General features: G+C 40.9%; 1 protein-coding gene across 4 annotated transcripts in view; it reads right to left on the bottom strand.

The window, feature by feature from the left end:
• Positions 1-2,898: 2,898 nt before the first annotated feature.
• NEK10 (NIMA related kinase 10) overlaps positions 2,899-21,684 on the bottom strand; it is a 109,534-nt gene continuing 90,748 nt past the window's right edge. For 2 of the 4 annotated variants that reach the window (XM_070359567.1, XM_005909609.3), the window contains 7 exons: positions 13,794-13,896; positions 13,572-13,700; positions 12,928-13,065; positions 8,502-8,547; positions 5,986-6,107; positions 5,741-5,843; positions 2,980-3,689 (listed from right to left, as the gene is read on the bottom strand). In XM_070359567.1, the coding sequence (XP_070215668.1) occupies positions 3,433-3,689; positions 5,741-5,843; positions 5,986-6,107; positions 8,502-8,547; positions 12,928-13,065; positions 13,572-13,700; positions 13,794-13,896 (898 nt within the window). In that variant the 3' untranslated portion in view covers positions 2,980-3,432. Of the gene's footprint in view, positions 3,690-5,740; positions 5,844-5,985; positions 6,108-8,501; positions 8,548-12,927; positions 13,066-13,571; positions 13,701-13,793; positions 13,897-21,684 lie in introns of all 4 variants that reach the window. The other 2 variants (XM_070359565.1, XM_070359566.1) reach the window with 2 other exon arrangements.

Genomic DNA, 21,684 nt, shown 5'->3' on the forward strand with positions numbered 1-21,684 from the left:
TGCCATCCAACCATCTCATCCTCTGTCATCCCCTTCTCCTCCTGCCCTCAATCTTTCCCGGCATCAGGGGCTTTTCTAATGAGTCAGTTCTTCACATCAGGTGGCCAAAGTATTGGAGTTTCAGCTTCAACATCAGTCCTTCCAATGAACACCCAGGACTGATCTCCTTTAGGATGAACTGGTTGAATGTCCTTGCAGTCCAAGAGACTCTCAAGAGTATTCTCCAACACCACAGTTCAAAAGCATCAATTCTTCAGTGCTCAGCTTTCCTCACAGTGCAACTCTCACATCCATACATGACCATTGGAAAAACCATAGCCTTGACTAGATGGACCTTTGTTGACAAAGTAATATCTCTGCTCTTCAATATGCTATCTTGGTTGGTTATAACTTTCATTCCAATGAGTAAACATCTTTTAATTTCATGGCTGCAATCATCATATGCAGTGATTTTGGAGCCCCCAAAAATAAAGTCAGCTACTGTTTCCACTGTTTCCCCATCTATTTCCCATGAAGTGATGGGACCAGATGCCTTGATCTTAGTTTTCTGAATGTTGAGCTTAAAGCCAACTTTTTCACTCTCCTCTTTCACTTTCATCAAGAAGATCTTTAGTTCTTCTTCACTTTCTGCCATAAGGGTGGTGTCATCTTCATATCTGAGGTTATTGATATTTCTCCCAGCACTAGGTTGGTCACCAACCTACTGTATATGTGTATATATGTATCTAGATCTACATATATTTATTCATAAGTACATGCATGTGCGTGCTCCGTCACTTCAGTTGTGTGTGACTCTTTACAATCCTATGGAATGTAACCCGCTAGGCCCCTCTGTCCGTGGGATTCCCCAGGCAAGAATACTGAAGCAGGTTGCCATGCCCTCCTCCAGGGGATCTTCCTGACCCAGGGATCAAACCCAAGTCTCTTACGTTTCCTGCATTGGCAAATGGGTTCTTTGCCACTAGCGCCACCTGGGAAGCCCTCATAAGTATACGCTGCTGCTGCTGCTAAGTCGCTTCAGTCATGTCCCACTCTGTGCGACCCCACAGACGGCAGCCCACCAGGCTCCCCTGTCCCTGGGATTCTCCAGGCAAGAACACTGGAGTGGGTTGCCATTTCCTTCTTCAGTGCATGAAAGTGAAAAGTGAAAGTGAAGTCACTCAGTCGTGTCCAATTCTTAGCAACCCCATGGACTGCAGCCCACCAGGCTCCTCCATCCATGGGATTTTCCAGACAAGAGTACTGGATTGGGGTGCCACTGCCTTCTCCTCATAAGTATATAAATATACTTTATTCATATATACATACACACACATACATACGTACAAACACATACAATGCAGTCAATAAAAAGACTGAAATCTTGCCATTTTCAACAACATGGATGGGCCTTGAGGGCATTATACTAAGTGAAATAAGTTAGACAGAGAAAGACATACTGCATAATTTCACTTACATGTGGACTGTAAAAAACAAAAATCAAGCTCATAGATACATAGAACAGACTGGTGGTTGCAAAATGCAGAGGATAGGGAATGGGAGAAGTGGGTGAAGGAGGTCAAAATACAAACTTCCAGTTCTAACATAAATAAGTCCTGTGGATGTCATATACAGCATGGTGACTATAGTTAATAATGCTGTATTGCATATTTGAAAGTTGCTAAGAGAGTAGATCTTAAAAGGTTCTCAACACAAGAGAAAAAAGTTAACTATGTAACATGATGGGTGTTAACTTGGCTTATTGTGATGATCATTTTATAATGTATACAAATACCAAATCATTATGTTGTTCATCTGAAACTAAAAGAATGTATATGTCACTTATAACTCCAGAAGTTTTTAATTAGAAATTTAAAAAAAATAAAAATGATAATTTCCAAAGCACTCTTTCTTAGTAAAGTACTAGAAGATACACTTTGGCAAAATAAGGGAGTTATAAAAGAAAGAGAAGTCCAGAGGATGCAGGAAATAGAGGCTCCAACCAGAAAAGGAGCAGGGAGTTCCCTGGTGGTCTAGTGGTTAGGGTTCAGTGCAGTAGCCCAGGTTCAATCCCTGGTCAGGAAACAGATCTCACAAGCAGCACGGTGTGGCCAAATTAAAAAAAAAAAGAAGAAGAAGAAGACCATGAAAGTTCCAGGACAACAGCTGTGTAACAGACCTAAAGTTAAACTCAGTCTATGTTACAACAGACAACTACAGAAAATGAGTATCCAAGAGAAAAAAAAACTGAGAGTAACTGTCTTGTCTGACCATGTGGAAAATAGACAAAGAAGACTTTTATATTCCTTTTAGAAGATCTGGGAAGAAGAAATGAAAGTACACAGAAAACTAGGAAAATTAAAAAAAAAAAAAAGGGCAATTATTAACTCTAAGAAAAACAAAGGCCTATAAGGAAGGAGAAGTAATCAACATTGAACAATAGTTACACAGTAGTAATAATGTAAATACTGAATACCGATTTAACCCATAGTTGTGCCATAAATTGGAGAAGGGAATGGCAACCCACTCCAGTATTCTTGCTTGGAGAATTCCATGGACAGAGAAGCCTGGTGGACTACAGTCCATGGGGTCACAAAGAGTTGAACACGACTGAGCAACTTTCACTTTAACACTATGCTATAAATATATTGCAGGATGGCAGGTGGGGAAGAAGAGAAAACAAGAAAATTGAATCCTCAACTATCATAGTGATAGGCACTCAGCCATATCTGACTCTTTGTACCCATGGACTGTAGCCAACCAGGTTCCTCTGTCCATGGGATTTTCCAGGCAAGAATACTGGAGTGAGTAGCCATTTTCTTCTCCAGGGGATCTTCCCAACGCAGGGATCAAACCCACATCTCCTATATTACAGGTGGATTTTTTACTGTCTGAGCCACCAGGGAAGCCCAAGAATACTGGAATGGGTTGCCATGCCCTCCCTCCAGGGAATCTTCCCAACCCAGGGATCCAATCCAGGTCTCCTGCATTGCAGGCAGATTATTGGCTGAGCCACCAAGGAAGCCAATGGAAAACCAAATACCAGAAAATAGAGCTAAAAAAGAATGAAAAGTGGTTGTTTTAAGGAAATGGAACTGAGGGTTGCAAAGGGATAGGTTTTTCTTTACAAGATTTTTAGCACTATCTTATTTTGTAAACCATTTTGATGTGTGGTACTGGTTAAAGAAAATAAATATAAGAATTACTTGAAATAAGTTTAGACAGAAAATAAATCAGACTACCACAATAAAAGATTAACCTCAATGTATTTAAATGTAAGAAAATGGGACATAGCATTGGCTAGACTCAGAAAATATGGTCTGAAAAATCACCTTTAGAAAGATTAAATAGATCCATTAAACTATTAAGCATCTGTTTAATAGTATTACTGTTTGGTATGAAATTCAAACACACAATTAATCATAATCCTTATTAGTTTATACATTAAAATATCTACAAGCATACAAACATTAAATAGTAAAAATTTTTAAAGAAGTGAAGTCGATCAGTCGTGTCTGACTCTTTGGGACCCCATGGACTGTAGCCTACCAGGCTCCTCCATCCATAGGATTTTCCAGGCAAGAATACTGGAGTGGGTTGCATTTCCTTCTCCAGGAGATCTTCCCAACCCAGGGATTGAACCCAGGTGTCCCACATCATAGGCAGATGCCTTACTGTCCGAGCCACCAAGGAAGTCCTAAAAAAAGATTCTTAAGGAAACACAAGTACAATTCATAAAAAGAAAAAAGTAAAAAGCTTACAATAAACAAAATTATAATTAACTTCTAGATTAAGTAAATTAAATGTGTATCCAAGATGAAGAGTCACAATTATTTGACCTCATCATATATATCACAAAGCATTGTCTTGAAATATTACCAAGTAAATTTGCACTGAAGATTTTGATAGAGCTTCTGTTTGGGGATTTTTTAAAACTGATGTAGCATGCTCTAAGCAAAAAACAAAATCTGAACAGTGAATCTAATCATCGTTACTGAGGATGTGGTTATGGTAAAAGCCTACATTTGAAATTGCCTTCACAAGGAATCGGATTCTTCCCAAACTAAGAGACTCAGCTTTAAAACGTTGTCAAATCTCTTTCAGGTTTCCCAGGTTGTGTGAGTGGTAAAGAACCCTCCTGCCAGTGTAGGGAGACACAGGTTCAATTCCTGGGTCAGGAAAATCCCTTGAAGGAGGGCATGGCAACCCATTCCAGTTTTCTTGCCTGGAGAATCCATGGACCGAGGAGTTTGGCAGGCTCGATCCAAAGGTTGCAAAGAGTTGAATACAACTGACAAAACTTAGCACACACACATGCAGGCACGCACAAATGCCTTTCACATCAGTAAAACTTAGGAGAGGATCTCCCAAGTTGGGTGCCTAAGGCAATTCACTAGGCAGGGGAGGGGTGGGAAATATCAAAATCTCTATCTTGAATTTTAATGCACCCCTTTGCATGTTATTTCTATTGACGTCATGTACTATAGAATAATTATACAGTGATATGTGTATAGCATTTATAAATAAGCATACATATATTGCCCCTTCATGGATCACAGCCTTGTCATGGCAAAGGTGCTAGCACAACTGAATGAAGCTGGGAGTCACCAAGATGGATGGGTCATACTGAAGAGTTTGGACAAACAAAATGCTGTCCACTGGAGAAGGAAATGGAACCCACTCCAGCTGAACAATATGAAAAGGCAAAAAGATATGATGCTGGAAGGTGAGACCCCCCAGGTTGGAAGGTATCCAATACACTACTGGGGAAGAGTGGAGGGCAATTACTAGTGATGGTTATATATTAATACCATCACCAACTCAATGGACATGAATTTGAGCAAACTCTAGAAGATAGTAGAGGACAGAGGAACCTGACATGCTATAGTCCATGGGGTTGCAAAAAGTCAGACATGATAGTTATTGAACAACAATAACAACAACAATACATGTATTGGCAGTGTGTTATCAAAAGAATTTACCAGTGGAAGGTCATGATCACAAATATTTCCAGAACACTGATTTAGCTATTTCTCCCCACTTGTAGTGGGCGAACCACCTAGAGTAGCTAGTGTTCATGAGTGAAGAGGACAGGGGAAAGCTAATATATCATTCTAAGCTAAAAAGCTTATTTTATGATTGAGAAATTACAACTATGGGGGAAAAGACTAAGTTTCTCACTTGCAAACATTTATATAACATTAGGATAACCTGCTACACTTGAAGATACTGTGATATAAAGTAAACATGTTGAAGTATACAAATGGCTAGATTTTTTACAGTTCTTCATATGCTTATTGGTCACCCATGTCACAGACTATGTTAAAACAGTACAATAATGTGTTCATGTGGTAGTCATAAAAGCCTTTGTTGATGAAGAAGTATTCTACAGAAAGAAAAAAAACCCTAGAAACCATTGCTTTAGGAATTAAAGGCTCCAGCATCCTAAGAGTATTTTATTCTCTCATACTGAGAACTTCAAGAACATCAAGAACTTCACTAGTCACTGTCCACTATAGTACCCACTAGTCCACATAGGGATACTTAAATTAACTAAAAGTTAGTAGAATTTAAAATTCATATCCTCAGTCACAGTAGGCACATTTCAAGTGCCCAATAGCCACACGTGGCCAGTGGCTGCTGGACTGGACAACACAGACAGAGAATGCACCTATCAGTGTGGAAAGTTCTGTCCAACCACTCCGCCCTAGAATAATATTCAGAGACTCTCAAGCTGAGACTTTTCCGATTGAATACTTACTGACGGTCACTCTGTCCTTGTCCCCCAGCATGATGTTGTTCGGCGTCAGGTCTCTATGGATGATCCTCTTCTCCTTGTGCAAGTACCGAAGAGCCAAGCACAGCTGCAAATGGCAAACGACAAGCAAAGGTTGCTTCTGTGCTATACACGGACAGACCGCCACTCACAACCACTGCACACACCTCTGGGAGGTCAGCTGAGACCTGTACTGTTTCATAGGGAAAGTTAATGAAGATGAACGATACCTGTATAAATATTTTCCATAGTCTCTCTTCAGCAAAATGATGTCGTTTTTCCTTCAAAGAACTGAAATGCTCTCCAAGAGGGGCCCCTTCTATAAGTTCCATAACTATATACAGCCTATCATCTATATATGAAAAAAGAAAAGGTAATAGAAAATTAAACTCAATATAGACATTTTGAAAGAACTTATGAATTAGAATCCAAGCTTCCCAGTGGTTGTTCAGGGCACACACATCACAGAAGAGTCAGGGATGTGGTTTCACTCAGCTGGAAGGTCAGGACCCAGGAGGCCCTGGGGGCCACTGTATCTCTTTCAACTACAGGCAACCCCCTAGCATCAGTTTGCGCTGGCAAATGTTATCATTTTCTACATATACCAGGATGTGGAAGGGCTGAGGACCACCAAAGAGAAGCAAATGCTCCCGTCACGGAGAATTCCCTGAAGCACAGGTAAACCCATCTCTCCACTCAGTGGTCTAAAACTTAACACTTAAATCAAACTAGACATTCAGAAAAGTGTTCTACATTTATTGTTCTTCAGCCTCATACATTTACCTTACAGTGTTTTACAGCGAAATCACATCATGGTTTAGAAATAAGCGCGTTGGATATACCACCCATGATGGAAAATCTCAGCCCCTGACAAGGACTGAGAAAGCTGGCCTTCTCCAGATTGCAGCTGATGGACCCCAGGAATCTCATAACTGACTGGCTTTGCCTCTTTTCTTTGGATGTTAAGAAACAAGTAAATTCTACTTTCTCTTCCAAATGTTAATATGGAACTATTAACAATAGTACGTGATATGTATCTTCTGTAATGTTTTGGCTGTATGTAAAATATGTATGGGCTTCCCAGGTAGCTCAGTGGTAAAGAAATTGTCTGCCAATGCGGAGTCGCAGGTTCAATCCCTGGGTCAGGAAGATCCCCGGGAGTAGGAAATAGCAACCCACTTCAGTATTCTTGCCTGGGAAATCCCATGGACAGATGAGCCTGTCTGTGGGGTCACCAAGAGTCAGATACAACTGAGTGACCAAACAACAACTAACTTTAGCTTTATTTTTAATTTTCTCACCTTCTATTTCCTTTTATCATGATTTCCTAATCTATTTCTACATATTTTATGTATTTTTAAAATCACTTTCAATTCTTTTCAGAAGAAGTAATGTTATTTTGTTTTCAAATTAAAGTTAATGGTATCACTTCAGCATAAGTCAGAAGCCAGTCTAGACCTCTTTATTATAGGATGTGCACTAAATTATGGGAAATTGTTCTAATATCAAGAACAAATGGCCAAGGGAGCTGGATTTGCTGTAGGTTTCACCACTGAGTTCCTCTGAGTCAACCAGAGGATGGGAAAACTCATAACCCTGCCAGGTTTGTACAGCACTAGGCAGTGGCACCCACTCCAGTACTCTCGCCTGGAAAATCCCATGGACGGAGGAGCCTGGTGGGCTGCAGTCCATGGGGTTGCTAAGAGTCGGACACGACTGAGCGTTTTCACCTTCATGCACTGGAGAAGGAAATGGCAACCCACTCCAGTGTTCTTGCCTGGAGAGTCCCAGGGACGGGGGAGCCTGGCGGGCTGCCGTCTATGGGTCGCACAGAGTCAGACACGACTGACGTGACTTCGCAGCAGCAGAACTGATAGGGGCTTCCCTGGTGGTGCTTAGTGGTAAAGAATCTGCCAGCTAATGCGGGAGACATGAGACATGGGTTCAATCCCTGGGTAGGGAAGATCCCTTGGAAGAAGAAATGGCATTCAAGTTTTCTTGCTGGGGGAATCCTGTGAACAGAGGAGCCTGGAGGGCTATAGTCCATGGGGTGGCAAAGAGTCAGACACAACTGAGGATCTGAGCACAAGCACTGATAAAGAAGCAGTGAGGAAGCCCCTTCATGTGGAGACTTATTTTGAAATTTCACAAGTGAAGCACATCAGGTGTATTAAAATGTATATTGCTTCAGTCAAAAGTTCTATTGTTTTTAAAAACAAGTGACTGAGTTTGGTTTTATCTCAACGTTTTGATTCTGTATTCCAGCATCCTAAGGATGATGCAGTCAGGGTTACATCACCACCTTGTGGCAATTACCTGAACTTCAAGAGAAAGAAACCTCAAACACCCAGCCCAATTTGTTTGAGGGGAAGAGGGTGGAAAAAATCATCTGATTTAATAAAAAAAAAAAACACACCTTTTTATTTTTTCTTAAATAAGCCACCATCCTTTTGTTTTATTTTCTCCTGATCCTACTAAAGGCTTTTTGTATATGAAAATAGCAATATTTAGTATTTTGGTTTGTTTGTGCAATCTTATATAGAGAGATCTAAGTATTTTATAAGTATATTTTGATCTTGGACTATCAGTGTTTCACTGATCAAGAAAGTGATGAAAAATATCAACTATCATATATATAATAAAGGTAGAGAAAAGAGTTGATTAAGCTTCTTTTGTAACATTTTTTAAAAAAATATTTAAATAACATAGATACTTTATTAGAAATATCACGAAAACTCATACTTACTTTCCAGAAATGTTTTATAATAGCGTACAACATTTGGATGATAAAGCTATAAGAAAATAAATAACAAACATTATACCTACTTCAAAATATAAACTTGTTTTCACAATTTAGTTGGATTCATATTTGAAAACAACAAAGAAATTATCCTGTTTACATTTATTTATACAACAAAGCATTTCAAAATATCATCTAATTTTTCATGATTCTTGTTTATTTGCTGCTTACAAAACTATTTTGAAAACAGCAATCTCCTATATAGCCTTATAAAATAGCAATAAAAACTGGTTCTGCTTTCTCACTTAATTTAACTAAAACGGAGGATTATAGAACTGAAAGCTATCTTAAGAATTCATTTAACACTCCCTGCTCCAATACCACAAACAGATTGCATTGAGGAGAAAATTGAAATGAAACAATTAACTTTGAACACATATATCTATGCTCTTAACCTCTCTCTGCCACTTAAATGTTTATATACACTGTGTCTATTTACATGACTCATGTCTTTCTATGCTCTCCAAAATGGTTTTTCCAGTGGTCATGTATGGATATAAGAGTTGGACTGTGAAGAAAGCTGAGCACCCAAGAATTGATGCTTTTGAACTGTGGTATTGGAGAAGACTCTTGAGAGTCCCTTGGACTGCAAGGAGATCCAACCAGTCAATCCTAAAGGAGATCAGCCCTGGGTGTTCTTTGGAAGGAATGATGCTAAAGCTGAAACTCCAGTAATTTGGCCACCTCATGTGAAGAGTTGACTCACTGGAAAAGACTCTGATGCTGGGACGGATTGGGGGCAGGAGGAAAAGGGACAACAGAGTATGAGACAGTTGGATGGCATCACCAACTCGATGTTCGTGAGTTTGAGTGAATTCTGGGAGTTGGTGATGGACAGGGAGGCCTGGCATGCTGCAGTTCATGGGGTCACAAAGAGTCGAACATGACTGAGCGACTGAACTGAACTGAACTGAATGGTAAAGAATCCACCCACAATGCAGGAGACCCGGGTTCAATCCCTGGGTTGAGAAGATTCCCTGGACAAGGGAATGACAACCCACTCCAGTATTCTTGTCTGAAGAATTCCATGGACAGAGGAGCCTGGCAGGCTACAGTCCATGAGGCTGCAAAGGGCTGACATGACTGAGCAACTAATATTTTCACATCAAAATAACATGAGCTACTAATCCCATTAAAATTATAAGAATAATTGCCCATGTCTCCCTCCTTGAACAAACTTAGGGCACTCCTTTGGGTGATCCTCTGGACTAGGCCTCCTCTCCTTGGCCTGCCAGGTTTTAGCGAGAATCCTGCTCAGTTGGTTTAGAGGGAATCTTGCACTCTTGATATCCAGTCAAGTTCTTCACCCCTCAACTTTGTGATCTGATCAAGTTTTTCTTCCCCAACCTGATAACTAACCAATTTTCCATTCTTTGACACCCCCAGCCCTGACTTTTAGTTGTAAGTCCCCCATCATGCCTCTCCTGTTGAGAGCTGAGTTGAATCTCTCTCCTCTCTTGCAATTGTTTGACTTCTATTGCAGTGGTCCTGAATAAAGTTTTACTTGTGGTTTAAAAGTTCTGATTGCATTACTCTCTCCATGTGTCCCACCCCCACCTTGTCCTCCCCACTGCCTGTGTCTGTAAGTCTGTTCTCTATGCCTACATGTCCACTGTTACCTGTAAACAGGCTTATCAGTACCATCTTCCTAGACTCAAGTTGGAAACTGCTGGGAATTAGCTGTATGATTTTCAAGAAACTTGAATCATACAGTAGATAAAGTATCTGTCTGCAGTGCAGGAGACCCGGGTTCAATTCCTGGGTCAGGAAAACCCCCTGGAGAAGGAAATGGCTACCCACTCCAATATTCTTGCCTGGAAAATCCCATGGACAGAGGAGCCTGGTGGGCTACAGTCCATGGGGTCACAAAGAGTCGGGCACGACTGAGCAACTAACACTTCACTTCACTTCAACAACCTAGACGGGTGGAAGGGTAGGAAGTGGGAGGGAGGTTAGAGAGGGAGGAGACACATGTATACCTATGGCTGACTCAAGTTGATATATGGCAGGGGCCAACACAATATTGTGAAGCAATTTTCCTCCAGTTAAAAATAAGTAAGTTTGGGGAAAAAAGTTCTCATCTTAGCCACATGTGGTGGATGTTAACTGGACTTGGTGTGGTCATCACATCATGATACATACAAATATTTAACCATCATGTTGCTCACCTGAAACTAATCTGCTGTCATATGTCATTTATACCTCAACAAAAGGGGTCCCTGGAGGAGGGCATGGCAACCCACTCCAGTGTTCTTGCCTGGAGAATCCCATGGACAGAGGAGCCTGGAGGGCTACAGTCCAGGGGGTCACAGTCAGTCAGACATGACTGAGTATGCATGCACTCCAAAAAGTGTCCAGTAAAATTTTCTCTTTGGCATAGTTTACCTTAGAATGAATGGTGGTTTAGTAGCTAAGTCAAGTCTGATTCTTGTGATCCCATTGGCTGTAGCCCGCCAGGCTCCTCTGTCCATGGAATTTTCCAGGCAAGAATACTGGAGTGGGTTGCCATTTCCTTCTCCAGGGGATCTTCCCAACACAGGAACTGAACCTATGTCTCCTACATTGCAGACTTAGAATGTAACATAGAAATTCTACTTTTTTAATAAGGGATAATTTTCCAAAAGAATACTAAGTTTTTAGTGGTTGTTTATTTAAAATTTGAGTTTCTAAGTGAACTGGAGTTTATTTCATCTCAGAACAGTCCCTGGTACACTGTAGATGTCTTGTATCTCTCTCTAGCCTTTCTTCTTGCCATTTCACAGGAGAGTCCTCTGGCTGTCCACCGAAACCTGCCCTCACCCTGCTCCATCCCATCAGGTGGTAGCAGGATGCACTTCCCACCACAGGTCACATCTCTCTGCCTCTCTCTGCCTCTCCTGCAGCCCTGAGGGAGCTTATCACTCAGCTCTCCCCAGTGGAGAGTGAGGGGAGCCCACTGTCTGAACGCAAAATGCAGGGCGCACCACCTTGGTGGCTGCAATGGGAGAGGAGGAGCAGGTCCCTGCCTGACCACGTGGAGCAGAGCAATGCATCTGGACTGGCAGGAAGATGAAGCCCCTACATGGAGAGGCCTCGCCTTCAAGCCCATGTATCAATACTTTGGGGCATCTTTGTTACTACAACTCAGTACTAACATTAACAAATACACTCTCCCATTCTAGTCCCACTTCTCCCACTCCTGTCTGCCACCACCGCCTCCTTTTTGACCTCAACTTGCTGCCTCTCCTTAGTTTAAGCCCATGGTGACAGCACAGTCCTACAGTCTTGAGCTCTCTCAAAGTTCAAGCAGAAGCCTCCTATGGCCCCGCCCTTACAACTTCTTTTCTTAGAAGATATCCTAAAACCACTAGTTTACCTCATCAACTACCAAGTGGCCAGCAGGTTTCAAATTCAAGTAACACGTGACTAGGGAAGCAAAAGAGCCATGTTCTTGACCTAGCTCACTGGCTAGACTGTGTTCAGATTTGGATTTAAGGAGATCAAACCAGTCAATCCTAAAGGAAATCAACTCTGAGTATTCATTGGAAGGATTGATACTGAAGCTGAAGCTCCAGTTCTTTGGCCACCAGATGCGAAGAGCTGACTAATTGGAAAAGACCCTGATTCTGGGAAAGACTGAGGCCAGGAGGAGAAGGGGGCAACAGAGGATGAGATGTTTAGATAGCATCACTACCTCAATGGACATGAGTTTGAGCAACTCCAGGAGAGATCGTGAAGGACAGGGACGAACAACAACAAACAGCCATGAACTGACAGGTCTCCCCAGGAGTTACAAACAGCATTCACAGTGAACATAAACAAAGAAAGCTGAAAAAGAAGCCAGTGTGTTCACTGATGACAAAGAGAAATCCCATTTCTCTCTGACATGCTTATTCTTTCTCCTAAACAGACCTTCATGATACTTGAGTGGTTAACACTATGTTAGAATATTCTGCTCATGCCAATAAATAATAACCCAACTTGAAAATCCACAGTTTAGATTAAATAATCCATATTTGAGGAATGTCAACAACTTGGTTTCATTTGACAAAAGTCTGGGAAGTCTTAGTCATACTATTATGCACATAATGAAGTAACGAAATATACTTCAACATAATAAGAAGGAAGTGGATATGCTTTCTCATACATTATACATTCTGGGCTGTGAACTCAATTGTTCTGCATTCCTGGCCCTGATGTGGTTATAACCCCATATACTGTCTGTGGTTCAATGTCAAGCCTTAGGAGAAAACCTGGTGATTGATATCACCTCAGGGCCGATTATTTTAAACAGAACTAGTTCCTACACAGCGTGGACAGGAACAGCACATGAACTCTACTTTTTGGATGACATTTATTTAAGGAAAACATCTTTGTAAGCAAAACCATTTACCTGCTCTTTAATTATGGTTAATTCAGAAACAATATTCCTTACACTGCTGTCTCGGTCTTTTTTATCTTTTCCAAATGCTGGGTTATGTAAGTTGACCTCTTTCATTGCTAACAGATTTTGACCACTGCGCTTTCTAACCTAAGATAAATGAGTCAAAGAGAGAGAGACAATGGAAGAGAGGAAGAAAGTGATTACTACAGATTAATAAGGTCACATGATTAAGCCAAGTCATCTAAATTAGTTATATAACTTTAAAAATTCAATTTGAATTTACACTAAGCTCAGCTCGAAAAAAATTTTTTATCAATATCTCCTGGATCAGGTTATCATATTTTGCAGGATTTTACTGGATAAGTACAGAAACACCGGTGTGAATTTGGAGAATGTGTCATGTATTAGGACAAGCCATTTTGACGACGTGTGTGAGAAATCAATGATACTTTTTTTGTCTTCAAAGGTCAGTGGCCAGTTTCTAGAGCTGAGAGGGAGATATATCAGTGCGGCCATCTGTTGGACAAAAATCATTCTGCTTTTTATTTCTACCTGCTCACCGACAAGCACTCCAATTCACGTGTGTGTGAGTGTGCAGGGGGACATGCAACTTGTTTGGGAACATCGGAAATGCTGTTTGAGGGCAAGGTCACCTTGTAAACACAGCCAAAAGCTCCACTGCCGAGATGATCCAAAATCGCATAGTTGCCTATATATTTCGAAGGAGCTTTATTCTGATTAATGCTTTCAACATTTTCAGCAATTTGCTTCCGTTCATCCTCCTAACCAAAAAATGAAAAGGAAACAGGTCACTAGGATAAGCACATTCTAACCGCATGGCAGCCTGCCAAATTAGTTTAAAAGTCAAGACTTACCACTAATAAATTCAACTTTGATACTAATTCTTCATAAGCACTGATATCACGAACATAATGTCCTATATCAATGAAGGTCTCAAACAGGTCGGTGGGGAAAAGTCTACAGAGAAAAATGCATACACATACTTCATGTAGGAGTTGGAAAGTCTGGCCTGTTCCTTCCCTTTTGGATCTGGTGCACTCGTAGGTCAATTACATTAAATACACTGGCCAACAAACGGGGGGAATAATGCTTACCAACTTATCCCACAAAAATAAACTAGAGACACATGTCTCGGGGGGTAAGGAAAAGTAACTGGAAAGGAAAGTTCCAGACATCTGTTGCACAACCCTGCGCTTATAGTTAGGAACACTGGACTGCACAGTTAACAATGGAAGAGAGTGCGTCTCATGCTATGTGCTTTTTGCCATAATAAAACAAATAGATATGATACAGATTTTACAGAAACTTTATTTGTAAGACATTTGGGGGTATGGTATCAAACATAGTAGGAATGGATGTTTACTGGATGTTTACTGAACACAGAGCACTTTCACAAATGCCGTTTGGGTCAGTCCTCATATTAACCCGAGGAGGTAAATGTTAACCTAACTCTTGAATGTTTTATTAAAACAAAGTTAAAATACAGATGAATAAAAATGAAGATATTTATGCATCATTTCCAAGCTACTGGTTTCAAGAGTTTAGGTTTATTAAAATCTTTTAAGTCCACTGATATGATTTGTTGTTGTTATTGTTCAGCCACTAAGTCCCATCTGATTCTTTGCAACCCCATGGACTGCAGCATATCAGGCTCTTCTGTCCTCCACTATCTTCCAGAGTTTGCTTAAATTCATATCCATTGAGTTGGTGATGCTATCTAAATATCTCATCCTCTGCTGCCCGCTTCTCCTTTTTCTTTCCATCTTTCCCAGCATCAGTCTTTTCCAATAAGTTACCTCTTTGCACTGGTGGTCAAAGTATTGGAGCTTCAGCTTCAGCATCAATCTTCCAATGAATATTTAGGGTTGATTTCCTTTAAGATTGGCTGGTATGATCTCCTTGCAGTCCAAGGGACTCTCAAGAGTCTACTCCAGCATCACAATTTGAAATCATCAGTTCTTTGGCACTCAGCCTCCTTTATGATCCAACTCTCACATCCACAACTACTGGAAAAATCATAGCTTTGACTATATGGACCTTTGTCAGCAAAGTGATGTCTCAGATTTTTAATATGCTGTCTAGGTTTGTCATAACTTTCCTTCCAAGGAGAAAGCACCTTTTAATTTCGTGCCTGCAGTCACCATCCACAGTGATTTTGGAGTCCAAGATAACAAAATCTGCCACTACTTCCACTTTTTCCCCATTGATTTGCCATGAAGTGATATGACCAGACACTATGATCTTGGATTTTTAAATGTTGAGTTTTAAGCCAGCTTTTTCACTCTCCTCTTTCACTTTCATCAAGAAGCTCTTTAGTTCTTCACTTTCTGCCATTAGAGTGATATCTTCTGTGTATCTGAGCTTGCTGATATTTCTCTCAGCAATCTTGATTCCAGCTTGTGTCTCATCCAGCCTGGTATTTCACATGATGTACTTTGTATATAAGTTAAATAAGCAAGGTGACAATATACAGCCCTGACGTACTCCTTTCTCAATTTTGAACCGTCCATTGTTCCATATTCAGTTCTACCTGTTGCTTCTTGATCTGCACACAGGTTTCTCAGGTGACAGGTAAGGTGGTCTGGTATTTCCATCTCTTTAACAATTTTCCACAGTTTTCTGTGATTCACAGAGTCAAAGCTTTTAAGGTAGTCAATGAGGCAGAAGTAGATGGTTTACTGGAACTCCCTTGCTTTTTCCATGATCCAATGAATGCTGGCAAATTGATCTCTAGTTCCTCTGCCTCTTCAAAACCCAGTTTGTATATGTGGAAGTTCTCAGTTCACATACTGCTAAAGCCTAGCTTGAAGGATTTTGAGAATAACCTTCCTAGCATGTGAAATAAGTATAACTGTCTGGTAATTTGAACATTTTTTGGCATTGCCATTCTTTGGGATTAGAATGAAAACCAACATTTTCCACTGCTGTGGCCACTGCTGAGTTTTCCAAATTTGCTGATATATCGAGTGCAGCACTTTAACAGCATCATATGTTAGGCTTTGAAATAGCTCAGCTGGAATTCTATCACCTACACTAGCTTTGTTCGTAGTAATGCTTCCTAAGGCCCACTTGACTTTACATCCCAGGATGTTTGGCTTTAGGTGAGTGACCATGCCATCATGGTTAAGACCTTTCTTGTATAATTCGTCTGTGTATTCTTGCCACCTCTTCTTAATCTCTTCTGATTGTTAGGTCCTTACTGTTCCTGTCCTTATTATGCCCATCTGTGCATGAAATTTTCCCTTGATATCTTTCATTTTCTTGAAGAGATCTCTGGTCTTACCCATTCTATTGTTTTCATCTATTTCTTTGCATTGTTCTTTAAGAAGCTCTTCTTATCTCTCCTTGCTATTCTCTGGAACTCTGCATTCAGCTGGGTATATCTTTCCCTTTCTCCCTTACCTTTCACATCTCTTCTTTCCTTGGCTATTTGTAAAGCCTCCTCACACAGTCACTTTGCCTTCTTGCACTTCTTTTTCTTTAGGATGCTTTTGGTTACTGCCTCCTGTACAGTTTTACAAACCTCCATCCATGGTTTTTCAGGTACTCTGTCTACCAGATCTATTCCCTTGAATCTATGCATCACCTCCACTGTATAATAATAAGGGATTTGATTTAGGTCATACCTGAATGGCCTTGTAGTTCTCCCTACTTTCTTCAATTTAAGGCTGAATTTTACAATATGGATTCATGACCTGAGTCACAGTCAGCTCCAGGTCTTGTTTTTACTGACTGTATAGGGCTTCTCTATCTTGGGCTGCAGAGAACATAATTTGTTTTTGGTACTGACCATCTGGTGATTTACGGCCTTGAAATAAAAGGTTATAATGAATAAATATATATAATAGAATAATAATAATGAATAATGGTGACCACAGCCATGAAATTAAAAGATGTTTGTTCCTTGGAAGGAAAGCTATGGCAAACCTAGACAACATAATAAAAAGCAGAGATATCACTTTGCCAACAAAGGTCCATATAATCAAAGCTATGATTTTCCCAGTAGTCATGTAGGGATGTGAGAGTTGGACCATAAAGAATGCTGAACATTGAAGAATTGATGCTTTTGAATTGTGGCACTGGAGAAAACTCTTGAGAGTCCCTTGGACAACAAGATCAAACCAGTTAATCTTAAAGGAAATCAACCTTGAATATTTAGAAGACTGGTGCTAAAGCTGAAGCTCCAATACTTTGATCACTTGATGTGAAGATCCAACTCACTGGAAAAGACCTTGATACTGGGAAAGACTGAGGGCAGGAAGAGAAGGGGGCGACAGAGGATGAGAAGTTTGGGTGGCATCATCAAAACAACGATGGGAGGGAGGGAACACAGCTCTGCCCATAACAGATTTTTGGATTAAAGATATACTGAGCACGGCCCCACCCATCAGAACAAGACCCAGTTTCCCCCACAGTCAGTATCTCCCATCAGGAAGTTTCCATAAGCTTCTTATACTTATCCTTCAGAGGGCAGACAGAATGAAAACCACAATCACAGAAAACTAGTCAAACTGATCACATGGACCACAGCCTTGTCTAACTCAGTGAAACTATAAGCCATGCCATGTAGGGTCACCCAAGATGGACCGGTCATGGTAGAGAGTTCTGACAAAATGTGGTCCACTGGAGAAGGGAATGGCAAACCACTTCAGTATTCTTCCCTTGAGAACCCCATGCACGGTATGAAAAGGCAAAGATAGGGAACTGAAAGATGAACTCCCCAGGTCTGTAGGTGCCCAATAAGCTACTGGAGAAGAGTGGAGAAATAACCCCAGAAAGAATGAAGAGACAGAGCCAAAGCAAAAACAACACCCAGTTGTGGATGTGACTGGTGATGGAAGCAAAGTGTGACTCTGTAAAGAACAATATTGCATAGGAACCTGGAATGTTAGGGCCATGAATCAAGGTAAATTGGAAGTGGTCAAACAGGAGATGGCAAGAGTGAACACTGACATTTTAGGAATCAGTGAACTAAAATGGACTGGAATGGGCAAATTTAACTCAGATGACCAGTATATCTACTACTGTGGGCAAGAATCCCTTGGAAGAAATGGAATAGCCCTCATAGTCAACAAAAGAGTCCAAAATGCAGTACTTGGGTGCAACCTCAAAAATGACAGAATCATCTCTGTTCATTTCCAAGGCAAACCAATCAATATCACAGTAATCCAAGTCTACGCCCCAGCTAGTAATGCTGAAGAAGTTGAAGTTGAATGGTTCTATGAAGACCTATAAGACCTTCTAGAACTAACACCCAAAAAGGATGTCCTTTTCATCATAGGGGACCGGAATGCAAATGTGGGAAGTCAAGAGATACCTGGAGTAACAGGCAAGTTTGGCCTTGGATTAAAAAATGAAGCAGGGAAAAGGCTAACAGAGTTTTGCCAAGAGACTGCACTGGTCACACCAAACACCCTCTTCCAACAACACAAGAGAAGACTCTACACATGGACATAACCAGATGGTCAATACTGAAATCAGATTGATTATATTCTTTGTAGCCAAAGAGGGAGAAGCTCAATATAGTCAGCAAAAACAAGGCCAGGAGCTGACTGTGGCTCAGATCATGAACTCCTTATTGCCAAATTCAGACTTTAAATTGAGGAAAGCAAGGAAAACCACTACGATCTAAATCAAATCCCTTACAATTATACAGTGGAAGTGAGAAATAGATTCAAGGGATTAGATCTGACAGACAGAGTGCTTGAAAAACTATGGATGGAGGTTCATAACATTGTACAGGAGGCAGGGATCAAGACCATCCCCAAGAAAAAGAAATACAAAAAGGCAAAATGGTTGACTGAGGAGGTCTTACAAATAGCTGAGAAAAGAAGATAAGCTAAAGGCAAAGGAGAAAAGGAAAGATATAAGCATCTGAATGCAGAGTTCCAAAGAATAGCAAGGAGAGATAAGAAAGCCTTCCTCAGTGATCAATGCAAAGAAACAGAGGAAAACAATAGAATAAGGAAGACTAGAGATCTCTTCAAAAAAATCAGAGATACCAAGGGAACATTTCATGAAAAGATGGGCACAATAAAGGACAGAAATGGTATGGATCTAACAGAAGCATAAAATATTAAGAAGAGGTGGCAAAAACACCCAGAAGAACTATACAAAAAATATCCTCATGACCCAGATAACCATTATGGTGTGATCACTCACCCAGAGTCACACATCCTGGAATGTGAAGTCAAGTGGGCCTTAGGAAGCATCACTACGAACAAAGCTAGTGGAGGTGATGGAATTCCAGGTGAGCTATTTCAAATCCTAAAAGATGATGCTGTGAAAGTGCTGCATTCAATATGTCAGCAAATCTGGAAAACTCAGCAGTGGCCACAGGACTGGAAAACGTCAGCTTTCATTCCAATCCCAAAGAAAGAAAATGCCAAAGAATGTTCAAACTACTGCACAATTGCACTCATCTCACATGCTAGTAAAGTAATGCTCAAAATTTTCCAAGCCAGGCTTCAACAGTATGTGAACCACAAACTTTCAGATGTTCAAGCTGGTTTTAGAAAAGGCAGAGGAACCAGAGATCAGATTGCCAACATCCATTAGATCATCAAAAAAGCAAGAGAGTTTCCAGAAAAACATCTACTTCTGCTTTATTGACTATGCCAAAGCCGTTGACTGTGTGGATAACAACAAGCTGTGGAAAATTCTTAAAGAGATAGCAATACCAGACCAGACCATCTTACCCGCTTCCTGAGAAATCTGTGTGCAGGTCAAGAAGCGACAGTTAGAACTGGACATGGAAGAACAGACTGGGTCCAAATTGCGAAAGGGGTATGTCAAGGCTGTATATTGTCACCCTCCTTATTTAACTTTTATGCAGAGGACATCATGCAAATGCCAGATGAATGAAACACAAGCTGCAATCAAGACTGCCAGGAGAAATATCAATAACCTCAGATACGCACATGACACCACCCTTATGGCAGAAAGTAAGGAAGAACTAAAGAGCCTCTTGATGAAAGTGAAAGAGAGAATGAAAAAGTTGGCCTAAAACAACATTCAGAAAACTAAGATTATGACATCCAGTCCTATCACTTCATGGCAAATAGATGGGGAAACAATGGAAACAGTGTCAGACTTTGTTTTGGGGGCTCTAAAATCACTGCAGATGGTGACTGCAGCCATGAAATAAAAAAACACTTTCTCCTTGGAAGAAAAGCTATGACCAACCTAGACAGCATATTTAAAAGCAGGGACATTACTTTGCCAACAAGGTCCATCTAGTCAAAGCTATGAAATACATACATTTCCAGTAGTCATATATGGATGTGAGCTTTGGATTATAAGGAAAGCTGAGCACCAAAGAATTGATGCTTTTAAACTGTGGTGTTGAAGAAGACTCTTGAGAGTCCTTTGGACTGCAAGGAGATCAAACCAGTCCATCCTAAAGGAAATTAGTCCTGAATATTCGTTGGAAGGACTGATGTTGAAGCTGAAACTCCAATACTGTGGCCACATGATGTGAAGAGCTGACTCATTTGAAAATCCCCTGATGCTGGGAAAGACTGAAGGCAGGAGAAGGAGAAAGATTGAAGGCAGGAGGAGAAGGGGATGACAGAGGATGAGATGCTTGGATGGCATCACTGTCTCGATGGACATGAGTCTGAGCAAGCTCTGGGAATTGATGATGGACAGCGAAGCCTGGCATGCGCAGTCCATGGGGTCACAAAGAGTTGGATACAACTGAGCAACTAAACTGAAATTGACACAATGGACGTGAGTTTGTGCAAATTCCAGGAGATAGTAGAGGACTGGGAAGCCTGGCATGCTGCAGTTCATGGGGTCACCTAGAGTCAGACATGACTTACTGACTGAATAACAACAATGAATAACTAATATTTCCTTTTTTCCCCTAAATGTAAGTGTCATGTAGAAACAAAGTAAAAACACAAAATGTCCCATTCTGAACAAAAGATGTTCAATTAACTCAGGGTTTTGTTTCCATTCTGGTTTATAAGAACCTGGGCCTTTGATTTGGCGAACCTGCCACCTCTATGGCGCACAGACCACACCTGTGGGTGACCACTGTCTGCTTCCCGAGGTGATGGCTTTTCTGTCATGCTCGCCACACAGCCTGGTGATCCAGGAACATCCAGCTTCCTACCCTACAAATGAATTCCTATCCTGTGAAGAGCATCCAGATAAGTATTTTCTTCTCTATTGATTAAAAGGCAGTGCTTAGGACTTCCCTGGGGGTCCAGTGCTTGGGAGCCCACCTACCAATGTGGTGCACTCGGCTTTGATCCCTGGTCAGGAAGGATCCGACATACTACGGGGCAACGAAGCCCAAGGACCCCCACTCCTGAACGCGTGCTCCAGAGCCTGTACTCTGCAACGAGAGCAGTCCCTGCTCCCCTCAACTAGAGAAAGCCTGCGCGCAGCAACAAAGACCCAGCACAGCCACAATTTTTTAAAAAAGGAAATGTCTAGATCAACTTCGGACATTTCTGAAGGGGCAAAAACAAGCACATGTTTTTATTTCATCGCTTTAAAAGTTAATGTCTTAAAAAAGAGAGAAAAACTAAACACTGCAGCAGTCACAGGTAATGAAAAGAGGTGTACTGATTTGATTCGTGTGCTTCCTCGTCACTCTGCAAACTTTCGGTGTTAAGATATCATTTAGGGCTGACTTGCTTTATCTGTGGATTTTAAGAAATCTGAGGACACGTTTTGCATTTTGACTTTTTCTTTTCTTACTGTTTGCATACAAAGCAGGCCTGTGAAAACAGT

This window comes from Bos mutus, chromosome 22 (genome assembly GCF_027580195.1).
Source record: "Bos mutus isolate GX-2022 chromosome 22, NWIPB_WYAK_1.1, whole genome shotgun sequence".
NCBI lineage: Eukaryota > Metazoa > Chordata > Mammalia > Artiodactyla > Bovidae > Bos > Bos mutus.